Source organism: Sparus aurata, chromosome 5 (genome assembly GCF_900880675.1).
Source record: "Sparus aurata chromosome 5, fSpaAur1.1, whole genome shotgun sequence".
Classification (NCBI taxonomy): domain Eukaryota; kingdom Metazoa; phylum Chordata; class Actinopteri; order Spariformes; family Sparidae; genus Sparus; species Sparus aurata.
Genome location: NC_044191.1, coordinates 9,559,773 through 9,580,807, shown reverse-complemented (window position 1 = coordinate 9,580,807; position 21,035 = coordinate 9,559,773). Strand labels below are relative to the sequence as shown.

The 21,035-nt window shown below is 41.6% G+C and overlaps 2 protein-coding genes across 6 annotated transcripts in view; both read right to left on the bottom strand.

The window, feature by feature from the left end:
• Positions 1-435: 435 nt before the first annotated feature.
• On the bottom strand, positions 436-17,573 carry LOC115582027 (phosphatidylinositol transfer protein beta isoform-like). 3 transcript variants are annotated; one of them, XM_030417718.1, is made up of 12 exons: positions 17,422-17,573; positions 14,987-15,017; positions 13,084-13,229; positions 12,739-12,830; positions 12,541-12,548; positions 12,351-12,425; positions 12,174-12,257; positions 8,918-8,995; positions 6,232-6,336; positions 5,702-5,824; positions 5,033-5,111; positions 436-2,965 (listed from the first exon to the last, which is right to left on the bottom strand). In XM_030417718.1, the coding sequence occupies exons 1-11, from the start codon at positions 17,439-17,441 to the stop codon at positions 5,067-5,069; spliced, it is 807 nt and encodes a 268-aa protein (XP_030273578.1). In that variant the 5' UTR covers positions 17,442-17,573; the 3' UTR covers positions 436-2,965; positions 5,033-5,066. The 3 variants fall into 3 exon arrangements, with proteins under 3 accessions (XP_030273578.1, XP_030273577.1, XP_030273575.1); XM_030417717.1 differs by lacking the exon at positions 5,033-5,111; XM_030417715.1 differs by lacking the exons at positions 436-2,965; positions 5,033-5,111 and having other exon boundaries at positions 5,119-5,824.
• A 1,045-nt stretch (positions 17,574-18,618) lies between these two features.
• LOC115581881 (tetratricopeptide repeat protein 28) overlaps positions 18,619-21,035 on the bottom strand; it is a 208,250-nt gene continuing 205,833 nt past the window's right edge. For all 3 annotated transcript variants that reach the window (XM_030417377.1, XM_030417378.1, XM_030417379.1), the window contains one exon: positions 18,619-20,983. In XM_030417377.1, coding sequence (XP_030273237.1) covers positions 19,371-20,983 — 1,613 coding nt within the window. In that variant the 3' untranslated portion in view covers positions 18,619-19,370. The remainder of the gene's footprint in view (positions 20,984-21,035) is intronic.

Below are 21,035 nucleotides of genomic sequence, written 5' to 3'. Positions count from 1 at the left end.
GCCTCTTAGTTCTAAATGCTCTGGTTACATTGGAAAGAACTGCTCCAACATTTAAGGTCGCTATAACCTCTTCCATCATGCAATCATTCTAATGTTGGGAAATATTTCACAAACAGAAGCTGGTCCTACCACGACCAGAATGAAAAGGATATTAAAGCCTTTTAGGCTCAAATATGTATGCATTTATGGGATGAGAATTATCCTCATTTTCTCTTTCTGCTCTTCAGCATATGGTTTTTCGTCTGATACGATCGAAAGGCCAATGTGCAAAGATCTCACTGTTACTAAACATTTACCATCACCCGATCGACATTATTGAACATTTACTGACTGCGATGTACGAGGAAAACTTTCCCAGTGTGAATCCTTCAATCTCCAACAACAACAACAACAACAACCTGTATGCAATCAGACAACAGAAGCAGAAACTGAACATTACTTTCCAGACAAAAATTTATTTGATATTTAGATACAATATATAGACGTTAGGCACACAAACAGACCTACAGAAAGAAAAAGGCACATAATGTCATACATTCACTACCATATCCCCTGAATTTCAAAAGCTGATCAGCAACATTTTAAAAGCAAAGCTGTTCAGAAATTAAATTAAATTAGGATAAGACAGTACAGTTTCTTTGTGAATACGTCCTCTCCCCCATATCACTGTCTTGATAGACGGTAAACCATTGATTCTGTTATGCCACTCAGTCCTCTATTCAACAGACAGCAGGAGTCATTACGATAGACTCGAAAACATCAATTACACTGAAGATTCAATTGTCATTCTTAAGCATACAAACCCAGTACAGTACACCAACTGGTTGTCTTATATACTGCGATACATCAGATCAGGTTACATTACAACCACTTCCCATCGTGTAATAACTGTATTACTATATTTCCCCACAGAAGAAGATACAGTATGGGGGAAACTTTAACTGTTTGGGGCAACTGACGACTAACAACATTACAAAGATCCTCGTGCTGTATTGTTCACCTGAGAAGAATTTTTTTTTTTTTTTTTCCTCATGAGAAATATTGCCTCAAAAATGTTCCTAGATGACCATTGCTAAATCCATGTAAACACATCAGAAATCCACTCAAACTCTTTAGACGAGCCAATAACCATTACTGAGGAAGTGATCACATTCCCTCATACAGTTTACAGGCAATAAAAACATCAGGATTTTTGACCCCAGAGATTTGATTACATGCATGTCTTGAAATGAGAACAGATCTCTTAAGACAAAACCCCCAAATTCCGCTTGCACAAATTAATTTAAGACACCACACACAAAAAACAACCCACAAATGAGAAAAAAATCACCTGTACTATATATGCATGTAACAGTAGTGAGTAACACTGAAGTCCAAAGCCACATGATTCTGAAGTGAGGAAAGTGCTCTATGGAGTTGAAATGTCATTAATATGGCATATCCATCAGCAGCTTATCTGAGGAAAAGATGTACATCTGCAGCCCTTTGCAGGAACAACTGTTTTCAGGCTGGTCCGGCTGAAGCGTACACATTTTTGCTTGCTGAAGGAATTGCACTTGTTCAGGTGTGTGACACATATTGGGAAACACAAAGAGGGGGAAAACAAAAAAAACAAAACAAAAAAAAAAAACAAAAAAGAGAGACACTTTGCTTATAAAGCCATGTTCGTCATGATTTACTCCTAACAACTATTAAGTAACAGCTAGTTCTAACCTTTAAAAAGGTGTCAGGAAAATTGCCAGTCAGAAACACAGGAGGTAGCTAGAGCGATAGCAGGCCACAGAGGCATAATAATAATAATAATAATAATAATAATAATAATCCCAGAGGTCCAGAGATTAAGGCGAGCAATGTGTGGTGCTGGTGTTGACTGGGCACTGGTAAGGCTGTTAACAATCTAAAAACACCTAGAATGATGCAGAAGAAGAGGCCTTTCAGAAATGGTCTCCCTCAGAGACCCAGATGAGTGAGACAGACCTCCGGGGTGGGCTGGGTGAGGTGGGGCGAGCAGTGCGGTGCAGTTTGGCTTGTGACAGAGGCTGGAGGGGTGTAGCACCATCTGTGGCTGTTTTTCAGTGCAGTTTTTCTCGAGGGACATCTGTTGGGGAGGTGAATGCTGTGTTGTATGTTATGTGTGAATGTCTGTAGAATAGGCAGTGTGTGGGTTAAAAAAAAAAAAAAAAAAATCTGTGAGCTGTAAACACTTCCAAAGTAACATCCTTTAACTGAGCAGGCTTGCATGGATCTGCCCGGCTTGAGCTTTTAAAAGGATCAGTCACCGCGAAGGCATCCACACCTGTGAGTGTGTGTGTGTGTGTATACCTGTGAGGGTGATTTCACATGTTTGTCCTCACATCCTTGATGTATATATGGCACATGCATGCGCGTGTGGCTTTCTATTAAATCTGTATGAGTGAGAGTGAATACCTGTATGGGCATGATTGTCAGTGTTAATAAGATGCAGTGCTTTGGGTAAGGTGGGGGCGAGGGGGAAGGATTACAATGGGCCAAGGCGCCAAAGGGTGTTAGTAATCTCATAATGGAGGCTGTGGCAGGAAGGAACATGAGTATGACAAACAGACAGACTCATGCTGGGGAATGCAAACCACACAGCCTCAGTGTGTACAGTTAAAACCGCGGAGGACACAAAGGGAGGTCAGAAGGGGCATCTTGAGAGGAATGTTTTGGGGATAATAAAGAAAAGGGAAATCAAAATAATACAGAGGACACATTTTAGTCCAACACCTGCCACCGTGGAATCAAGCCAATTAATTTTGCTTTTGTACAAGAAAAAAAAAATGTCTACTGCGAGAAGCTCCTCATATCTCTCCAGAAGTTCAGGTAAAAATGGCACCAAAGGAGCCCTCTCAGTCTCCATCGCCGCCGTCATCGTGGGTGTTTAAAATCCTTTGCCTTTTCATGCGTCTGCAGCGCTGGTTCCTCGTAATTTACCCTTTTCACGAAGCTGTGGGAAAACGGGAGGTAAATAAACACCGTGTTAGATTTATGTTAGCTTAACAGGTGGGAGCAGCTTCAGAGGATGCTTGCATTGAAGGGAACTGTTCATGAATGGTTGCTGGTTAATTTTTATTCACCATGTGTAAGTCTGAGTTTCACTCCATGCATCACAAACCATTTAAAATCATAAAAGAATTCCTGAAATCGCCAGCCTTTCCTTAAAAATCTGCTCCAACAGTCTTTATCAAGCCCCTTGTTTGTCTTCTAGGTAGATAAAAGCATCACTTTCAAATTCTCCCACCCGGAGGCTGATGGCTTTGGAAAGTCAATTAGTGGTAGAATCTGATAGCCGAACACCTTAATGGAACAGTTCAAACTAACAGTGGCTCTAAACAGAGGAATAGACAGATCTGATGAAATGGCATGAGGATTCACCCTCCCACTTCTCCATCCTTTTTACCCCCATCCTCCCCCCCCTTTTTTCTCAATCACAGCGCAGACTTCTTCTCAACTGCAGAATTCCATTTGTATGTTAATGAGGAAAAAGGAGCCATCGTGAAGCCACCCCCTCTCCTCCTCCTCCTTTTCTTGCCCTTTCCTCCACTCATGCCTCCCAGCGCCCGACCAGTATACTCATAGAAAGTGTGGTAGACGAGTCGGGTCTCGTAAAGAACATGAATCGTAGCGTCTGTATGCGGGATTTGGCCACCACCATCACACTGTGCTGTCCCATACAGTTCAGCTGTGACCCTGCTGACCCTCGCGCCCAGAGGTTCAGGCCTTGTCATTCTCCTCGCCGCAGCCGTCTTTGATGGCACCCGCCTGTTTACTTACTCCAAGGGAAAATGGGAAACACATGCCGAATTGGGCGAGATGTGAGAGAGGGGAGCGCTAAGCACAAAATGCTGTATGCTGGTAGTAAGCCAGGAATGTTTGAGTCTGGCCCACTTTGGCCAGTCCGGCCCGAATTCCTACTTTTTTCTCCTTGTACGGCCAAGAGCTCCCAGACTGACATTTAGAGTCGTTCCAAGAGCGCACCAGTGGTAAGGTTTTAAAGAGAATGTGATTCACAGAAATTAAAAAGGCTGTGATTTAAAGAACGGCTGTTTGTCTTCTCTGCCTGGTATTCCTCTATAGGGAGGCTCTGGAGTGCAGGTACTGGTCTTGAGCTGGCCTTCTGTGCAAGTTTTAAACTGCTGGCCACCTCTTAAAAAAAAAATAGCATGTGTGATTCTGAGAAAAGTTTGCCCAGATGTCTGGATAGAGCCACACACACACACACACACACACACACACACACACACACACACACACACACACACACACACACACACACACACACACACACACACACACACACACACACACACACACACACACACACACACACACACACACACACACACACACACACACACACACACACACACACACACACACGTTAGGAGACTTCAGCAAAACGGTTAACGACCTAGCACATTCGTCATATTTCTGTGATCATTTATCAATAACACCAGATTTCAAAGAGCGGTGTTGCCAGTTTGGACTTTTTTGGGTTGCACTGTGCAGGGTAAAATGGACTTTAACAAGCAGAGAGGATTTGGGCAGGTTAACCATTAGCTGGGCAGGCTTTCAAAACATTAAAAAGGTTATTTATAAAAGAAAAGAAAAGAAGAATTCATAAGTAGTATTCAATAATATAGCAAATACCTGAAATGTTTAATTATCATTTCATATTGAAAAACTGTGATAAAGCTTAACACTCTTGCCATTTTTTATGAATTCATTTGTATCATTCTTTTACAGATAACATCTACGCGTTTTGTTTTGTTTTTTTATTTGGCTGGATTTTGAACAATTATTGGGTTGGAAAGCATCAAACCAATCTGGCAACACTGCCCAACAGTGAACTACTGACTTGCATGTGAAAGCATAGACACACGTGCACAGTTAGACAGTGGGAAAAAGCCCTTTTACAACACCAAACAGTAAAGAGTCAAAGCAGCATAGGTGTGCATGCAACAGCAAGCAGAGAAAGCATGTCAGAGTCTGGCCTTTACCAGAGAGAACTTACACAGCAACACTCAGGCCTACAGCTGGCCTGGCTACTAGTCTGAAGCCTTTGTACCTTGCAAAGAGCCCTTTCTACGCATCTAGACAGAAGTGGAAATACATTAAATCACAAAGAGATTAGGAAGCCTGTGGTGGAGCCTCAGACTGGTAAACATTGGTTTGTTTCAATGTATCCCGCAAATCATTATGAAATGCAGCCTTGGTCAAGGAAGCCACATGGAGAATTCAGATTGTTGGAATACATCACTCATCAATTTAGCATGCTTTTCTATGCTGAAATTTTCTAGAATAAATGTGTCGTCAGCAGAATATTTACTGTGACCAGAATAAGAAAAAGCAGACAGAAAGCACTGCATAAAAAGGAGGAAATTACGTCTGATATTAGCGGGAGTGTCGCAGAGGCAAATAAGCAAAGTTGTGGTATTACACAATGCATTTTAAAAAAGACTGGATGATACATTTACAGTTGAGAGAATATCAGAAGGACTGTGTTTAATCTCATGTGGCAAAAATGACTACTCATGTTTTGTATATTAAAACAATAATTGAGAAATGGCAGTTCATCTTGGTTCTGCTAAATTCAGAGACTTTAAAGTTAATCTATGCCGCCATAAAAATATATTTTGGAAGTATACATTATGTTAAGGGCAGTTTTTACATATGCACTCACATCGGCAAGCTCCTTCTGTGTCTCCTCCTCCATCCGCCGGATATCATCCATCGTCAGATCCACCCACTTATCAATCGTACAGAAGAGCTGGCGGTGGAAGTTAGTGAAGATCCTCTTTTCTTGCTGTGGGAGACAAATATGTTCTTGGTTAGGGCTGGGTGATATTATTTGAATCAATATCAATAAGTATATTCTCAATAGGGAAATTGTATGCAAAATTAGATAACACTTATGAGAGCACTGAACCGTGTTGCACTGGCATATATGGCCATCTGGCATCCACAATTAAACAAATTTGCTTTTCGTAATTAAAATTTGAAAAACAAGAAGATATAATCGTGATACATTTGTAATGCATGTCCAAAAAAACAAAACAAAACAAAACAAAAAAAAAAACACAAAAAAAAAACAAACTGTAGCCCTGGCTTGTCACCAGACACTAATCTCGATCAGTCAACATATTGCTGTATGGCTGAATACAACGCATGAGCCAAGACAGAGAAGTTATCCTGTAAATCTATCACTCTAACCTCATGGATAAGGTTCTCCACTCTTTTCTGCAGGCCCCACCACTTGAAGTTGACTGTGACCAGCTTGTAGGCACACATTCTGTTCTGGGAGTTCAACAGCTCTTTCTGATGGGAGAAGAAACAGCACAAGAATGACAAGACTTACAACCCATCACTTTTTGAAGCACAGTGTCAGAATAAATAACGTAGTAAAAACTTGACAGAAACTTTCCAACAACAAAATAATCGTAAAAACAGCAGAAGGCTGAGAGAATATTATTTTAGACTAATCTTGGCTGCATTCAAAGTTAGAAATGATTAATACATAATGCTTTGGGTATGGAGCTTGCTGAAATAATTATCAATATGAAGATGTGCTGTGCACAGATAAAAGTGCCCTAATCTACAACACACTTTCTAAATCCATCCGCTGCTTGCACTCTGCCTCCCTCTGAAGAAGAGAAGAGAAGAAAAGGAGGAGGGGGGTTGGGGCAGAGCAAAGTGGATAAACTCCAGATGAAGGGACCATTTCTCTGCCTCCGCCCTGACAGCGACACCGTTCCCGACAGGCATGCCTTTGTGGCCACGGAAGGCAGATAAAACGGTGCTCGCGAAGCGATAAGGGCGTCGCGGTGCAAAGCTGGTTACATTATTAACACCTAGGACCTGCTCACCCCCAGAACACACACACTCTCCCTCCGAGAACACCTGTTTAATTAATCACTTCATTCTGGCTCGGCATTCCAAGAGAAAATGCCACAGACCCGCCTCAATCACCCTCATCCCACTGCCGTTTGATGCCACGATCACGGAGGAGAGCGAGAGAGGGGAAATGAGAAACATTTCTAAATTTGCAGTGGGTTTAGAAAAGTTGTCATCGCTAAAGGAGAACTTCACATGAAACGGATTCTACATCAAAACACTTACGGTGACATTTCTTCTCTCCCTCTCTGCGCCCCACTCAAAGGAGCAGAAGTTTTCAGAAATACAAAGGGTACCGATATGCAAGCATGTGTGCATGCAGAGATAGACAAGAGTTTTATTGCTCTGAGAAGCTGGCAGAAATTGTGCCTCTGTTGTCAAATAACTACTTTTTTTTTCACCTTTCAAAAACAGTCTTTTTCCATGTCCACAGCGGACGGGAAAGTGATCTAATTAAAAACACAAAATAAAAAGTTGTGCTTCTTTATTCACACTTTTTAAAGCTGTTTGGCTGCCTTTGTTCTGTGAAAATTCTTGAAGCAGAGGAAAGTTTCCCATGGTGAACTTTGAGGGCTCCACAGCAGAATAGAAATCCTCAATGCTCCATCAGTGAGCAGGACCCATTTGTGAGGCTGCAGGGTGCTGCAGGGTACGGCAGGGGTGAGAGGGAAACGCAACAAAACTCCTGAAAAAGTTTCCTTGTGTGGATGAGCTATGTCTTATTGACATTCCATCAAAAGTAAATCAGTCTTCATACAGAATTACTGCTCGTCAAAATTAAGAATCAATGTCCATTCACAGTCTCCTTCCCATTTCTGTTGTCATCGCTGTCTGTCACAGAGTCTGGCAGACGCAGCTCAGAGTAAAACCTTTATCTGACCCGGTGACTAGAAATTTCTATTACATCCAATTAGAGCTGAGGAGGAGGTGATTTGTCTTCATCAGATTGCAGCCTAACAGCTCTGCAGACCCCGCTCCAGCCTTCATCCCGGCCTGAACCCTCCAGTACACAGAGCTATTCTGATTATTACCGGTGACTGCGCTGGTGTGGAAAAGAAATCTCTACAAATTGATCCAAATTAAATGAAAATCATCACTACTACATTTGACATGATGTTGGTTACAGTTCACTCGTGATCGTCACTCCCACAGCCGTGGGTCTCGGAGAATTGGTCTCCATCGTCTTCGCAGGTCTGGACACTGCTGTTTCTATTCATCCTTGTGCTCACATAATGTCAAGTTACAAAAGAGATCGTGTCTGAAAAGCATTTTTTTCCCCAAATCTAGCCACAGATTCTTGATTGGATCGAGGTCTGGTCTCCGACTCTTGAAATGCCTGAAAACAAAAATGTTGTTGTCCTAGATTTTGCTGGTAAATAAATATTTTCCAAGGTAGCTCTCTTGCAGTGTGCAGCAGGTTTTCCACAAGGAATTTTCAGTCTTTCACGGCATTCATCTTGTCCTCTTATCATCATAAGCTTTCTGAGGCCTGATGCAGAGGAGCTTCTACGCAGCAATATGGTACCATCACCAAACTCCACAAAAAAAAAAGCTCAATTTCTGCTCTCAGACCACTGAACCAATGTTTGTGGGGAGTCTGCATACATTCTGGCACAACTATCCAATATGGGTTTGTTTTCAACTGTGGCTTTTTGTTTGTCGTGGGTTTCTCCACTAATTGTTGTATACATAGTGTCTCCCATCCCAGCCATAGTACCCCGTAGCTTGTTCAGAGTTGGCATAGAGCTCTCTTTGGGGAGGACAGTCTGCTTTAGAGACAGATTTACAGACGTTCCATATTCGTGTCATTTTATTATGACCTCTCTTTATTTCTTTAGTGCCTTGGGGATATTCTGCACAGAATTATCCAGGGCCTTAAGAAATTAGAGGATAGAGTCTGGTAGACAGGGCCAAACATGTTGAATTTCTGTTCAGACGGCTGTGACAACAACTGCCACTTGTGTGTGAATGTGATATATACATATTATTTCTGCATGAGCATTACCTTCCAGTTGGGGCCCAGCGGTCCTCTGCAGGTCTTAGTCGACTGGAAACGAGCAGGGTCCTCAAATTCCTTGTAGTCCTACAGCAAGAACGATTTATATAATTAATACAATAGCACATTTACCACATAAAATGTAGCTGAAAACTGTTCAACAAGCTGAGGTCATCTGTATTACAAGCATAGATGTTTATTCATGAATACTGCTACAAGTTAAACTGAGCAATTAAAACGTGTTTAAGAAACCTGTATGGTTTGTTTAATATTTTGAAAAAAGAAAGTATGACGATAGGTCATAATTTATATCATTACCATTATTAACAACATCAACAACAACAACAACACATGACTGTAACATTCAGAATTGGTGGTGTGGAGGCATAGGACCAAAACCTGGTGCTACATCATCAATATGATTATTATAACATTATTTTATGAACAACTGTGCTGGTTACTGTAAATGCAGCTAAACTTCCCTTAATAAAATTAAAAAAACTATTCTTAAACAAAACTCATGTGCAACAAACATTACACATGGAGGACAGCAACATTTCAATTGTTACAAACAAGCTAAAAATGAAAGCCGTCTGTTTGGCTTCCTTTTCCACGTAGGCCATCTTAAAGTCTGGCAAAAGGAAACTCAGCTACTGATTAAGACAAACCAGCCCCTCCCTCCTCCCTCAAAGGGAATATTCAGGTAGTGAAACACAGCAAATTAACTAGGCTACTAAAGAGTCATTTCTTGAGAGGATGAAGCAATGTAGGCTACGTGGCTACGTCAGGTGTGGATGTGGAAGTAAACAAGGCTAGAGGTAAACAAACCAGTACCAGACTTTTAATAGGGCAACTTGTAATTGCTCTTGTATGTCAGCTAGTGTTGGCCATGTCGCATGCTGTCTGGAGACAACCAAGAAATGCGACGATTGTAACGCACACAGCAGATCATGCAGTATGTTTGCCAAGCTAGAGTTTATTTGGCAAATTTGTTTCCATAAAACATTTTGCTTATAGACTGATTCGCAAATAAAACCTCAAGTGAGCTACAAACGTTTTTGCAGAATTAGTTTTTTTTTTTTTATTTATATATTGCCGTTCCCATAAAATATCTAATGTGATATTCTTCAAAATGCCTTACTGAAACACGGCAACAGATACTTATAGGCCCAAAGATTACACCCTTATTCTCCAAATACTGCCACCCCCTCCCCCGGAGATAATGTCACACAGCATAACCAAAACACAGCTCAGCCTTAAGTGGCCTGGAGATGAAAGACCATCTATGGGGCGTCGAATCCACCTGCAGTATCTGTCTAATTAGTGCGACAATCGCTGCTAGTTTACATAAGTGAGTTTGATTGCATTTACCTGCATCAGTGCTGATGAGAGCTTATGATGCAGCACATTCAAATGCATGTGCGTGCCTAAGTGCAACTGCTCCAACTGTGACAGCATTTCGAACATATAGAAAAGAACTAAACAATACCGAGCACATATGTCAGGCACGACAAACACGACTTCATTAAATATGGAAGAAAAAAAGAAATACAAATAAATGAAATGGCTTTAAAATACCAACAGCTCAAGGGCCCAGCAATTTTAAATAAATCATGATGCGCCTGGAGCTAAAAGCTACTTTTCAGGGCTATCGGCCAACAGGAGGGTGCCAAACGTGTGGAAAGGGATAGAAACCCATCCACGCACACATACACACACACACACACACACACACACACACAGTCATTTGGCTGTTTTAATGCTGAGGGCTCCGTCACTATAACAATACACTGTGCTGCACTAATGAGGTCTGTGAATCGATATGCCGTGGTAGACGAAAAGGACCTACTCCTCAAGTAAAAGAGGGTGTGTTGGAGTGCGAGTATGTTTGTGTCGTGTGTGTGAGTTTGTCTAGTTCCGGCATACGAAGCACTGTGAGCCTTAATTACACTAACAAACTCATCTTTGCTGGCGGTACGCCCCAGGCCCTGCAGCCATGCCTGAGGCTGAGGGCTGATAGGGTCCTCAGACACAACGCACTCCTCCAGCAAGGCAAACACCTCCGCCTCGTTAACCAGCCACCGCAAACAAACACGTACACACACACACACACACACAGACAAACCGATGCCTCTCAGCCAAATAGCCACACATACACACAGAGCCACAGTGAAATGAGGCAATGTGATGTCAAATAACTGCAATAATGTGCAACATCTTCAAATGAGATTTCAGAGAGCAAATGTAGTATTAAAACCTCAGATTTAGATTCCGACACATTATTGGGGAAATATTAGGATTTTCAATAGTGTGAATGGCTTTTGGTGTTGGGGACGTTTATGGCAAAAGTAAATCCAAATGATGGATAAAATACATTTATTTAAAACACAATGAAATGAATAAATGCATCTACACTGTGTAATGTGATCATGGTTAAAAAAAAATGGCAGTTCTATCCATCAACTGTCAGCAAAAAAAAGGTTTGAGTTTCTTGATTTTATTTTTCATCCTCTGTTTTTTAAAATACATTTTCAGTCTTGGACCCACTAGTTATACTAAAACTGTTAAGGTAAATACAAGATGTACCTTGGAGCAATTTAACAATGCACATTAATCATTAAAAGAATATTTCCACATGCTCTGTTTGGGCAAACTAAAAAGGTGGACAGTGCGCCTGGAACAGGTGCTCACTTAATCGGTCAGATGATTAGAAGGCTAACTTACTGAAGAAGATTATTACTGGAGCACAACTTCTCCAATGTGTTGGTTCGCATATTTATCCATTTTTTTCTGTTTTTTCTTTTTTAAATTATAATTCCTCTTAAAAAAAAATAAAAAAAAAAATAAATAAATAAAAAAATAAATTGCACTTTGATGACATCACCCTAGCTCCTGGAAATTTGTGAAATGCTTTTACATAGTAGCCCATCAGCGCAGACATGACTGAATGCCGATATGTTAAATGTGAAAAATTTCAAATGTGACTATATTCATGTTTTAGTTTCAATTTATTAAAAAAAAAAAAAAAAAAAAAAAAAAAAAGTCTTGTTGTCCCAGCTTTACTTGCAACATAGTACTTTTTCAAAAGAAAAGCTCAAAGATCACTGAAATTACAGATGGATAGATAGATAGATAGATAGATGGATAGATGGATAGATGCTCCTTGTGTGAAGTGGATTGTAATGATCACACTTGTCCACATGAAGGAGCCAAACTGTGTTTTTATCTTCCACTGGAGCGACATGCAAGAACAGTTTCTACTTACAGCATTGGACACTTGACTTCTGTCGGCAATGTCAATGGGCACAACAGTTACATCCTTCCACGTGTCACTGTCCAACTTGTGCACCTAAACAACGCAGCAAAATAAAACAAAACAAAAAACTGTGAGAAGATCATATAAACTCAAATCTGATGTCACAGTGGATATATGCTTACTTACATTTTCTATTGTTCCAAGGTCCGGTTTGTGCCATGTTTCAATTTTAATGATGAAATTGTCTTTCATGTACTCGTTCTAGAGAAGAAAGAGTCAGGGTAGGATTACACAGAGATGAGAGTAGAGAGCATTAATTGAGTATACTGAAAGATCTCAAACATAAAAAAAACCAAACGATAAAAAGGCTACATACCGTCACAACTGGATCAAGGTTAGGCATGAAAACGAGACAGAAAACACAATTATTTTATGCGCACACACATATATAAAAACAAACGCTATAAATTCACAGAAAACACACAGCCATGATGCAAATAACACGTGTATTTAACCATGGAGTGGAGTAAGGGTTTCAGGGTAAAGCAAAGGGTATATCTAAATTGGGACTCACTGGTTCTGCAGTAGGGATAGGCATTCCAGGCTTTTTCATGGAATTCTAGGGCATTTGCAGGAGCTAGTCGTCTTAAAAACCCTGGGACCTTACTGTAGGCAGAACAGGGTGGGATGTTGGTATATGCAAGGGGAGCAAGGGAGAAGACATATTGTCTCAGTTATCAGAGGTTCAAGAAAAAAGATTGTGCAGGCGTAAAATGAACAACTTAAAACGCTTCACAACAAAGATGACACAATGCTGCCACTGCCTGGTAGCCCAGTGCTATTACACTGTAGTTATGGGATCAAATAACAATGAAAAAGGTTACAAAAGACAGAAAAATAAAGAAATAAATGCACATACTTTGCTATGTGGTAGATTTTGTGCGTGTACTGTCCTTTTTCGCCATCTTCTTCGTAGGGCTCGTTCACCAGTACCTCGATGCCATCACCACCACCCGTCTCATTTTTACTTGCTTCAGCGACTGAGAACAGCTGGCCCACTTGATACTGTAACACAAAAAACACATTTAACACCAAAACTTACAGTACACCCAGGAAAAAAAAAAAAAATTACAATGAATACTCTTCTTTTATTCTATGTGAGGTACTTTATACTTCCTCCCCTCTACATTTATTTGATAACTTTAGTAACTAGCTACTTTGTAGCTTTGGATTCTTCAGTGTTTAAAGGCTATTAATTGTGACATTTTACCAATCAGATATCATTGTGGGCAAGACATTGGCTATGATGCAACATCCTCTCGCACAAAGTAGCACATTAAAATGTTTAAATTATTGCATGCATACCTGCAGATAAGAGGGGCTAAGGTGCAGTGAGTAAAAATTTATAATTCAATATTTAATATATAAATCGTGTTAAAACTTTAGACTTTTCCCCTCCTCTCTCAGTACTCTTGTGGGACGTCTGCTGCAAGTTGCAATTGTGTTGTCTTCCTTAAACTGTCAACCAAAAAAAACCACAAAACATCCACACCTGCAGCATCATGTTGGCTCATGTTTGACTTTCAAGTCCAAAGAGCGCACTGTTCTTTTCTTCTTCTGTGGTTATTAATAGCTTGCGAAACAACTTTCGAGGTGCAAACAGCCACTTACTGTATTAGGGTTGGTAAATGCTATACTTGTTGAGTAAAATTAGGAATTTTGGCTTCATATTATCAGCGAGAATTTCACTGATAATGATAAAAAGCTGACAACATACATTTGCCAACATCAGTCTTGAGCGTTTCACAACTTTCCCAGTCTTTTGATCCACTGCTGATTTACAGCCCTGTGGCTTACATCAACATTATGAATAATCATGGAGATACTGCAGTTATCACCTGACTTGTCTTTTAAAACTGAGCAAATCGCCAAATATAGTCTTAGTCTCATTTCTTATTGTCCTACTGTCACCAATATATTGTATATTTATACAATATGCCAAGAGAAAAATGACTGCAGAATGTAATAGTCAAATAAGCAGCTTGGATCGGCCCATGGATGTGAGGGCATAAGTAATTTTCCAATCATGCTGATGTCTGTTCACGATATACAAAGAAGAGCAGCCATATCTGGACTGTTTATTGCATTTTCAAACTTAAATAATCTCTTGTTGTTTGAACAGTGGACAGTGCCGCTGAAAAATTGATGCGTGTTAACACTACCAGAGCTCTTTTTAGCGTTAGTCCACCAAAGAGTCACTTATTTTCTTAATTATTTGGAATAAACTTTAAAATGCAGCACTAGTTGCTGAGAGAATTTATCACCATATAGGGCAGCAGGGGATTGATGACATAAGCCCTTGTAAACACAAGGAACAAATTGTGCTCTTGTAAAAGCAAGCACAAGAATTACAAATTGAGCTTTTTGGATAAGACTGTGTTGCCTTAACTTAAGATAGTGGCGTATTCCTTATTCACTGCTTTAACTCTTTTTTGAATATGACGGTTATTTTAAAAAACAATGCATTACTGAGACTTGCTGTAATTCCTATAAAACCCTGTGACCCATTAAAAAAACTCAAATAGGGATTTCAGGTTCTACTGCATGAGAAACCAACAGAAAGAATTTCTTCTTTCACATCCTCTGCACTTACTGGCATGGATGACTCCTGTCACTAGACACAAACTTAGTTTGTTGTCACTTACATATAACAAGAAAAGACAGGTGAAAAGTACAAGGAATCTCTAAAATGAAATTAAAGCCCTTTCAATCATGACTCGGTGTGTCAATAAAATAAAAGATGCCATTAACTGATTACTCACCTCCTCGACAGTACAGGGTAAAACCACTCGACTGCAAGAGAGAAAGAAGTGTGGTTACATTCACACAACAAGTGTTCCTTAAAAAAAACACAAGTAAGCCAGAAGAACTACGATTAAACTTTTAACAAACATACTCCAAAAATAGCTCGACACTCCAGGAACACGTAGTAACAATCAACTCAATTCACTTAGATTGGACAACTGTCCAAATGTTATCTATATTAATCCAAAAGTTATCAAGTCTTCACATATGAAGCAAAAATGAGCCACTGCAGAAGAAGCATGCACGCTCTATCATTGCAACAGAAATGTCTTCTCCGAGGCACAGAAATGTCCTCACTGCAAAAGGACAGGAAGCAAGTCGCAGGCACTCTTTCAGCCGCCTCTGACACACTGCTGACTACAGCAAGATGAGAGGGACCGATCACCAGACCAAAATGGAACACACAGAGCTGAGATTGGAGATGGTCAAGAGATGAAAAAAAACAAACAAACAAACAAACAAAAAAGTTACGGCTTTATTACATAAGACGCCCAAACATCGAAGACAGTATTTCCTGTTTGGATGGTAAAAGTATGCTCCAACTTTTGTCTTCAATTCAACAGATTTCCACTTCAGGGTGTGGCAGGCTGTGCCCAAAGCAATTGCATCATTTATGAACATGAAGCCTCCGTCATTGACCACTAACTACACAGTTCAAGAGAGGGGAAAAAAGAAGTAAGCAGAGGAAGTCCTCTCAAAAGCAGAAATCCCTCCCAAGGAGGAATTCTGCCTTGACGCATCAACACTTCAATGTTGATGAGAATTTGCATTTTGTCCAGATTTAAAGACTATTCAATTAAAAAGTTTCAACTCCAACAACACGTGAGAAGGCTTTGTTGATGACTGTCAACATAGTCAGCTGTAGGGATGGTAGGATATGAGATTTTAAACTAAAGAACGCCTGGGAGGTGCATAACATTCATCTATCGTTTATTTATACAAAGGGACTTTATGATTTGGGATTTAATGTTTAAGATGGTTTGTTTTTTTTGTGCTTAAACACCTTTTAACTAAAAAGAGATGCGTATCCCGTCTGTAATGCAATAAAAATGTTTGTCTCTTACATATTTCAAGAGTTGTAAGCATATTTGGAAGATCGAAAGGGAGGACGTGTTTCAGTGCACGGATGTCATTTTGGGCAATAAAGTTCATAATTTACCTCTAAACTATCCTGCCTCGGTTACAGCGCGTATCTTTGACACAAGTGTTCGATAAACACACTGTGGGCTATTGCAAAAGCTGCGTGTGTATTGGCTGATACATCGATGTCGGATTTTTTTCCCCCCCGACATAATATCAGAATTGGCATTGGTCCCACATTTCAAGTATCTGTGGGGCTTTGGGCTTAGTGGCTCTAAATCTGAATTTGCAAGAGTCTGTGATTTCTGTAGGGTGCAGAACCCACATCCACCCATGCACCCACCACCAGGGAGTTAACACTAAATCTGTGGACTTAAGAAATACCAGTTAGGCCTAATCACTCAGCCATGAGTACAAATAATCTTCTAGATAACATGTGAAAGAAAAGAGGGAGACCGTTATGTAGCTATAGGGAGGTATAGGTCAGTGCTTATTGCAGCCTCGCAGTAAAACCAAAACAAACTTGACCAAAGTTTTTAGAAGTCCAGCAGAAATCAAGCATTAGCCGGACAAGTTTCTGCGAAGGAATACGAAGAGTTTAGCGTCAAGTTACTGCGTTTGTTTGACGTATTTTCCTGACGAACAACATCATGGATTAAATGACAACATGAGCATCTCTTGACGCAACTTCATGACTCACACAGCTAACTGCTAGCTAACGTAGCCGAGGTACTACTAACTACCGCAAGCACAGTCGATGGTCGAAACTGCTTGTTCTGGCAAGAAGAAACCGGCCAATTTCGCCTGTTAATCAAGTTTTGTTATCTTCAGTAAGATTGACTGGCGCCGCAACGAGCTGATGTGTCAATGTTGTAAAGAGAACATTAGCAGCGCTAGCTGATAACCCATTCATGTTACACTGTTGTGTTAGCTAGCATTAGCGAACGGTGAGCTGTTCGAGCCTCAAGTTAGTAAAAGTTGCATAGCTTAAAAGGCGCAAATGCCGGACCTCTGTGTTTTAAAAACGTGTCACAAACCACAGCCTGAGGTGTTTAAAAGCTGACCTCTGGGTGAGAACAGACGGGAATAACAACAGCAGCTGTCACAGTGCCGTACCGCTGTCAGAGCTGGTAGGCCAGAGACGTTCCTGAGCGATCCCACCCATCCCTCGTGTGTCTGACACACTTCACACAACAGGAAAAGTTTTCATGAGTGGCCAGCCAGCGACGACACTGCCCTGCCTAACTGAGTCCGTTGTGAAGCGTTGCAGTGGTTTTCAAATGTTAAAAAAATGAACAGTTGAGACACTTACTACTCCTTGATGATGACCATGGTGGATCGTTCCTTTCGGTTGTACTGACGCTGCCCAGCTACTGTTAATTGCTGCCGAATGCTGACGTCTTGAACCGCTGTGCGCGGCGCGTGGTCCCTCCCTGGTCCCTCCCTGGTACACGGTGATTTGCGGAAGAGGGCATGGTTGGACCTATCAATTGGTATTAACCAATAGAATCTCTTCCTGGTGGCTTTTAACCCGCCTACTGTACACCTGGTCTGATCAATAGCCGGTACAGTTATAATGCCCTTGTCCATAGCACCCGTTAGTCAGTGAATCATATTAAAGGCAGTTATTGAGGTGTGGTATCATGTCAGATTTACTTAAAGGTAAGAATAAGGTAATAGGGAGGAGTATACACACAAGGGAAACTGCTAATTGCCGCTAACTGCAACCATTGATAGAAAGTTAGCTCAGCTAGCCGTGCACTTAGCAGTCCAGACTAGAAATATAGAGCACTGTGGAAGTGTTGGTATTTATACTGCTTACATTAGAGCTTTGGACCAGGATAGCCGGTACAGTTATAATGCCCTTGTCCACAGCACCCCTCAGTCAGTGAATCATATTAAAAGCAGTTATTGAGGTGTGGCATCATGTCAGATTGAATTAAAGGTAAGAATAAGGGAATAGGGAGCAGTATACACACAAGGGCAACTGCTAATTGTCGCTAATTGCAGCCATTGATAGAAAGTTAGCTCAGCTAGCCGTGCACTTAGCAGTCCAGACTAGTAATATAGAGCACTGTGGAAGTGTTGGTGTTTATACTGCTAACATTAGAGCTTTGTACCAGGATTGGCCAGGACTAGCGAGTTATCATGATAACTTTTGCATATCTCTGCAACATGCTTTTATTTATTTATTTATTTTTTTAACTACAATTATTACATACTGCATTTAAGAAAACCCCTTTCATAATAATGATTTGTGTGCAGTTGTGTTACCTGTTGCATGGCTTTGAGCCCACTTGGTTGATCTAATAATGTTGCGTCCTTAAACCTAGTGCTTGGAAGTGGGTGTATCTACTGTAACCTGCTCTATTTCTCTTACAGAATTGCCTCAAAGAATTTTTAGCTGGGACCTACTTATGTGGAACTGAATTCTGAGCGGCTCAACCAAAGTGCTATTTTTCTGGTCTCAGATCTATATATCTATGTAAGAGTTAGGAACACAAGAAAGCAAACATGACATTTTTTTTATTGAAACAGTTTACTGATAAATGACAGATGAGTTGTCATGAAAGTTTCATGTTTAATCTCAAAAAATCATGGGCTAAAAAGTCATACATGGTACTTAACATTGAATAGCAAGAGAATCCATGCTTCGGAGCAGACACTCAATTCACAAAGAAATCAGGCAAAATGCCCTTTTGATTTCAATAAAAAATATTAAATCTTTTTTTTCCACTCTATCCATCTTTACATGGTACAGGTATGTTCACTTTTAATAATATAAAAACGCTTAATACTGATTGTGAAACACTGGAATTAATTTACAAAACATAATAATAATTATTATAATATTAATAACAATAACAAACAATAATAACAATAACCATTAAATTTAAAAACAAAACAAAAAATAGAATGGAGGAAATCAGTCATAGCTGTTGCATCTTGGCCCACACAAACAGCAACGTTTTGGGGAAAAATACCAAATGGCATTTACATCTACCTGACACACAGTTACACACAAACACAGTATCAGGTCGTTGAGTATTTCTCATTGCCATTTACAGTGTTATGGGCACAAAGACAAGACAATCTCTAAAGCCTTCATGTGCCTCTGCAGGATCACACTCACTGACCAATCAAATCCTTCTCATTGTCACTCAAGCTTGGGGGGACTGCGTGGTCCTCAGAAAGTGCCCTACTCTTCCAGCGCACAGGATAGCAAATGATCGATTAAAGTATAGGACCGTTTGAAATGTCTCAGCATTTAGAGGAAGGGAAAAATCTCCCAGGCGACAGGAACTTGTATCCGTTGCCAGCAGGTAGTCGGATAGAACGAGCACCAGGGCTACTGCTTGTAGAAATAGTTGGTGATGGGGCCACTTTTCTGGGGTTGGAGCAGTGGTGTCCATTTGAAGAGTTCTTAGTACCCCTATCTAGTGAGTGCAGCCCCAGCTCCCGCAGCTCCAGGCTGTCTTGGGTGTCATTAGGGGAGCAATGGCGTGGAGAGAGGTTGAGAAGGCTCAGTACATCCCTGCTGGCAGAGGCGAGGGGTCCTGGAGCGCCGTGGACGGCTCTGACGGGACCTAGATGTTGCTGTTGCTGGGCTGCAGCATTAGCCCAGAAGGTCTTCAGATTGTGGATAGCTTGGACTTTTTCATCAATGACCCCTCTTCTTAGCCGGTCCAAGTCCGGGGTCTCAGCTGATGTAGAGCAGGCAGAGCCTGTAGAAGAGTAGGACAGGGCAGGGGATGGAGCGCTACCAGCCGGGGACTGATGACCAGAACTTGGAGACACATTACTCGGGGAACGAGAGATGTGGCCGCTGTATGGGGAGCTTGGGTACTTTAATTTGAACTGTGCGTGACTGTCCAGAGTGGGTGAAGGATGGCTGCCCTCCTTCTGGGAAGACTCGGAGACGGCAGGACTGTTGTAGCCAGAGCTTACTTTCTGCAGTGAAGAGGAACGGGAGGGTGGTTTGGGCCTTGGGGAAGATTGAGCTCGGCCACTGGCACTGCTGTTAGGACGGCTGAATGCGCTTGTTTCGGAGGAACGGAAAGCGCTGCTGCGAGCTGTACTTCCTCCAGCTGTCCCACCCTCTGCCCCAGCCCGCTGAAGACTACCCACAGCTCGCAGATGGCTCTGAGTCTCCTCCAGAATCTTCTGGGCCAGCTCCTGAGGATCCAGGGGGACAGTTTTTTCTTCCTGAGACTTGACTGTACTGTCCGTCTCAGTGCTGGACTGGTCCGATTCACCTGTATCTGAGCTGCTTACCTTACCCACCTTCTGGAATGGAGAGTTTGGGCTAGGCACCAGGCATGTTTTGACAGGGGATGTTGGGGTGCTGACACTTCCCCGTGATGATACTGATACAGTGTAGCCCCTCCCTGCTCCTGTGCCAGACCCACCAACACTGCCCCTTCCTCCACGGTGGTGGCGCTGGCTGTGGCCTGGTGGCAGTGGCAGAGAGTCACAGTGACTTCCCAGCGGCTCGCTGCTGATTATGGAAAAGCCCTCGTATTCCTCCTCATCCCCGCGGGCTCCTGCCACTGCAGCAGCTGCCCCATGAGGAGAAGAGCGACTACGGGGAACATGAGGGTGTTTGTGGATAGAATAGTGTGCTGTGGCCCCACTGCGTTGCCGATGATTGAGGAAATCACAGTCTGACTTGGAAGCAAAACTCATGGAGGATGCTACAGAGCTGAGGCTATAGACAGAGATCGCATCTGATGCCTGACTGTCCAGGCAAGGAGGAGAGAAGGGGAGGCTCGAGTATCCCATGGGCAGAGGGTTGGACACAGACTGGGCTGAAGCTAGAGACTCAAGGGAGGATGAGCTGTCAAGGCTGAGACGCTTTGGCAGTTCTGTGGAGTCTGAAGTAAGAGAAGAAGAGACAAGGAAAACATGTGACACCTGACTCAGACA

Bases quoted from the DNA above. Each gene is read 5' to 3' on its own strand.
- LOC115582027 (XM_030417715.1), bottom strand. From the start codon at position 17,441: ATGGTCATCATCAAGGAGTA. The intron at 13,230-14,986 runs GTGAGTAATCAG...TTTGTGTTACAG, and splicing joins TACCCTGTACTGTCGAGGAG to TATCAAGTGGGCCAGCTGTT. The intron at 12,258-12,350 runs GTAAGTAAGCAT...TGCGTTGTTTAG, and splicing joins ACCTTGGAACAATAGAAAAT to GTGCACAAGTTGGACAGTGA.